Here is a 4,488-nt window from a genome sequence, read left to right as displayed (position 1 = left end):
AATATGTCCGGGGCCAACCTTTGGTCAAGCCAGACGAGGTCAAGAACCTCCCAACGAGAATGTATGAATTGCATCAATGGTACATGAACATTACCAAGATTTCCAATCGAGAGTCCCTCATGGTGAAAGTCGAGAAAGATCATTACTTCCATAAGCTAGCTGTGTCCGTTGAGTATTCAGAACTATTTCAGTTATTCAATCAAGATGCACTCGACAAATCTCTCGTCAGTTGCTATTGTCTGGAAGTGATTTCTTTCTGTAATTTAAGTCTCAAGCTAGTTTTAGTGCTCATTGATCGATCATTACCTGTAATTATCCTCACTATATTCTTTTCTGTGGTATTATGCGGGATGAAGACCTATGAAATGAAAAAAGCTGGACGCTATGGAATTGGGTTCATTGACCCAAATACCGTTAATGAATACACATGGAAATTGGAATGGTATAGACAAGATGTAGGGAATAAAATGCTAGAGTTCTTGAAGCGCCTCAATAGCAATGAAGATATACTACTTCCTTACAACTTCGAGTGAGTCACACTGTCTTGTACTACAAATTCTGTTTTTGCTTACTAGCTAGATGTTAATAAGTGTATAGGGTTTACGGTTAGTTGATTAGTGTTATGCACATGCCCGCTTAATTTATACATGCAAACGTATGCGCATGCAGGTACCACTGGATTTTGTTAGACATTAAAGTTGAAGAAGGAAAAGTTGAAGTACTGGACTCACTACTTAAAAAAGAAAGTGACTATAGCATCGTGAAGGGGATAGTCAACAGGTAATTTCAATCATTATTAACTATATCTCGGCCTATTTAGTTTGTCATTTCCTGATATGAACTATTTAATAACCCCTTTATTAATTTTCTTTGCCGGCGGGCAGGGCTTGGTCAAAGTTCATCAAGGTGACTCCAGGAAAATGGCGAGAAAAGCTATTTTGGTATCGACCCAAGGTAAGTAATTAAGTAGTACTAGCTAGCTAGCTACCATCTCTTTAATTCTTGTTTCAATACCATTAATTAATTATCATGCTTGATTAATTATTTCCTGATTAAATTCAATTCTCGCAAAGGCCCTGAAGCAGGCGCCGGGGACTGATCTGTGTGCATTCTACGTTTGCGAGAACATTCGCATGATGGCGTCCGAAAGGAGCAGATCTGATAGACAGGACTGGGTACGTTTGTCAGAAACTATTCACAAATTTTTACACCATTATCGATATCTATTCACACAACTAATACACATGCATATTGATCTGCTTCTTAACAGTTCAGAGAGGTGCGGGAGCAGCTCCTACCAACGGAGCGCATACTAGCACTTCAAGAGGAAATAGCGGGATTTTTGCTCGACCAGGTCATAGATCCCAAAGGAGAATACTATTACCCGCTACCGCCCCCATGAACCACTTGTCATCGTGCTCCGAAGGCACCAAGGCAACATGTAGGAGAAATTGTATATATATACATGTGTATGTGTGAATAATTAATGGTGGTTGTGAGACATTCGATTATATATATATGATCGGTTCTACGAGAAAATCTATTTATATATATGCATAGCGTGTACAATATGTAGTATCGTAAAATACCAGCAAACAAAAAAGAATTAAATGGAAAACACAAAATTAATGGAAAATAAAAATTAAAACCAAACCCCCCCTCAAACATTTAGTACCGGTAACAAAAGTAAGAAATGTTTGACCCGGATCCTTTTTTCATCTTCATATAGAAAGAAAATCGGCCTTCCTCATACTCCCCCTTCATTCATAGTGTTGGAGGAATCCACAAGAGGCCTGCCCGTTCATAATTGCATAAAAGAACCATTCATTTTATGAAAACTCTTGTTCCAACCTCACCTCAGGTCGAATGAATACGAAAGGGGGATCAATCAAATCAATAAGCCATGAATGAAGAAGTAGTGGGCCTTTCGCCTTATTTCGTTTGACTCGTGGAGCTGAGAAATCTACTTCAAAGAGAGGGAAAGAGTGCTAGTCCGAAAGAACAAGCAAGGGATGAGCGCAAGGGAGCGAAATCCGTTGCGCCCACGCGCATACGTTTTCTTGCTGGGTAATTTCTCAGAAAGTTTTTGTGTTGTTGATTCCTATTCCTAGGTGTTGTGCTTTTTCCCCTATGCCGCCTATTGGTACTAGTGGAGTAGGATTGGCCTGTAATACAGAACCTATAGGTGGTGTAACCTTTCGCTCAATACTCAAATCTACAATTGAAGCATCTGAGGCTGCACCAATCGAGGATACACGACATAAGGAATTGTTAGATCTCCAAACTGAACTTCGCCTTCACCAAGCGTGGGTTTTCACTGGTCCTAACTAACGGTTGGCAAGCGATCCCCTATTCTGCATCCCGAAGATCAGACGGCCCAGAGCCGGAGCGATCATTCAAGCAAGTTACTCAGCTTGAGTTTTTCAGTCAATCAATAGATTGTGCAGTTTCTTAGTCTTTTGGTCCACGTCTTCATGACTTATAGAAAGGGTTTCTTTCTTTTACAAGATCATGGAAGCTTCAGAAACCATCCGAGATCTTCTGGAAACAAGAAATGTTGCATCAAAGGGTTCAGTGGTCATATCATAGTGAAATCGAGTTTCTTGATTTAGTCGATATCAAATTCCCAACTTAGAAATTCGAAAGGACTAAGATTCTACTTCTTCCTCAAATACTGGGAATGTGGATTCAAGTATGATATCACTATTCCACAGATCTCAAGAAAACGAATTGAACAAGTTTGATGGCTGGAAAAAGATAGGTAATATTCAAACATGTATTGCATTTCATCGATCTCACCCTTTGTTCAGTGTCGCATAAGTACTGACTTCTTGAACAGATACCGGTACCGGTCATGAAGGCTTTGCCCTTCTCAAGTCAAGTGCAGAAGCGAAATCCGTTGAGCAAGAAGCCAGTGATCCCACAACATCAAAGTGATACATATGACATATTGGAAATTAGGCTTAGTTTGTAGCTGTGAATATAGTAATGCACTTATTTATTGATAAATATGTTCTTTCAAGTAGAGCATACTCGGTAGAAAGGAGGTGGCGGAGCTGGGAAGAGGATTATACTTTATCGATTACTTGGACTTAGAGACCAATTATAGAAAGAAGACAGTAGCTGAGTGAGTTTTATGGATCTAGTTTATGAGCAGCTTAACTAGAAAAGCAAGCAGAAGGAATAGAAGAATGAAATGCAGAAATAGGGGAAGGGTGGGTAGCATTTTCAAATGCCAGTTTGAGTGAGACAGTTTCTGTCTGGCCCCCCACTTTTAGGCTGTTCTTCCATTCTGCCTTTGTCTTGCTCTAAGCTACCTGACTTCCTTCCTTTGTTCTTCCATTCTACTTTGTATGATTCTGATCATCAGTTCTTATCGATCCCATTTTAAGGACAAATCCTGATGTTGGTAAAATATACGTGTTGATCAAGGCCAGGGACAATGAAGTAGCCATGAAAAGATTGAAGAACGAGGTATGATGATTACTTCGGACTACTTTCTGTTCTTCATGCAAATGACCATATTTTCCGTCTGCAATACAGGTAGAAGATACTGAGTTGTTCAGATGTTTACAGGAAATCCATGGGAAAAACTACCACAACTTTGTATTAAGCAAGCAGGTTCCAGTTGTTGGTAATTTCAGGGAAGCCTACATTGGCATTGCTCCTGAGTTAGCCAAAGAGATCGCGGAAGAAGTGGATGTTATCGTAAACTCTGCAGCAAATACCACTTTTGATGAGAGGTTCGTGAAGCTATACTAGTCTTGCACCAAGGATTGCTTCCATTACTAAATGTGTAAGTTCACATTCCATAGCAATAAAAGTATTGCAACTTGCAGGTATGATGTAGCACTAGACATCAACACCGTGGGGCCATTCCGGATAATGAGTTTCGTGCAGCGGTTTCGAAGACTGAAGCTCTTCTTGCAAGTATCAACAGGTCAGAATGCCAAATAAGAGTTTCTTGTGATCGAAATCAAATGGTAACCTGTTTCTATTAATCTCAAAAGCTTACAAACAAGCTTTAGCAGTATGTTTGCATGTCATGTTTTTGGCCAAACAGCATATGTGAATGGGCAGAGGCAAGGTTTGATACTAGAGAAGCCATTTTGCTTAGGGGATACCATAACAAAGGGGATAGGTTCCTCAGATTTTTCGGCACATCAGAATACCGTGTTGGATATCGAGGCTGAGATCAAGTTGGCTTTTGACTCCAGAAGGCATTCTTCTGCCTCCGCTTCTGTTACTCAAGAAATGAAAGAGTTAGGTAGTCTAGGTATTCTAGTATTTCCCTGTTACTTTCTCATGTCTGTAGATACGAATACACACATGAAGTATTTGATTTGTGCAATTTATTTATTCATAGGGCCAAACTCTATGGTTGGCAAGACACTTATGTGTTCACAAAGGCCAAGGGCGAGATGGTCATCAACTGCATGCGAGGAGAGATACCGGTGGTAACAATCAGGCCAAGTGTCATAGAGAGCA

General features: G+C 40.1%; 1 protein-coding gene across 1 annotated transcript in view; it reads left to right on the top strand.

Moving 5' to 3' along the window:
* The first annotated feature begins 920 nt into the window (after positions 1 to 920).
* Positions 921 to 4,488, top strand: part of LOC141043040 (fatty acyl-CoA reductase 2, chloroplastic-like) — a 3,612-nt gene continuing 44 nt past the window's right edge. The window contains exons 1-6 of the mRNA XM_073511958.1: positions 921 to 954; positions 3,371 to 3,474; positions 3,544 to 3,743; positions 3,840 to 3,940; positions 4,064 to 4,262; positions 4,367 to 4,488. The exon at positions 4,367 to 4,488 is cut by the window's right edge and continues 44 nt beyond it. Coding sequence (XP_073368059.1) covers positions 921 to 954; positions 3,371 to 3,474; positions 3,544 to 3,743; positions 3,840 to 3,940; positions 4,064 to 4,262; positions 4,367 to 4,488 — 760 coding nt within the window. The remainder of the gene's footprint in view (positions 955 to 3,370; positions 3,475 to 3,543; positions 3,744 to 3,839; positions 3,941 to 4,063; positions 4,263 to 4,366) is intronic.

Source organism: Aegilops tauschii, chromosome 3 (genome assembly GCF_002575655.3).
Source record: "Aegilops tauschii subsp. strangulata cultivar AL8/78 chromosome 3, Aet v6.0, whole genome shotgun sequence".
Lineage (NCBI taxonomy): Eukaryota > Viridiplantae > Streptophyta > Magnoliopsida > Poales > Poaceae > Aegilops > Aegilops tauschii.
Note: the sequence above shows the minus strand (reverse complement) of the source record. Positions and strands in the feature narration are given on the sequence as shown.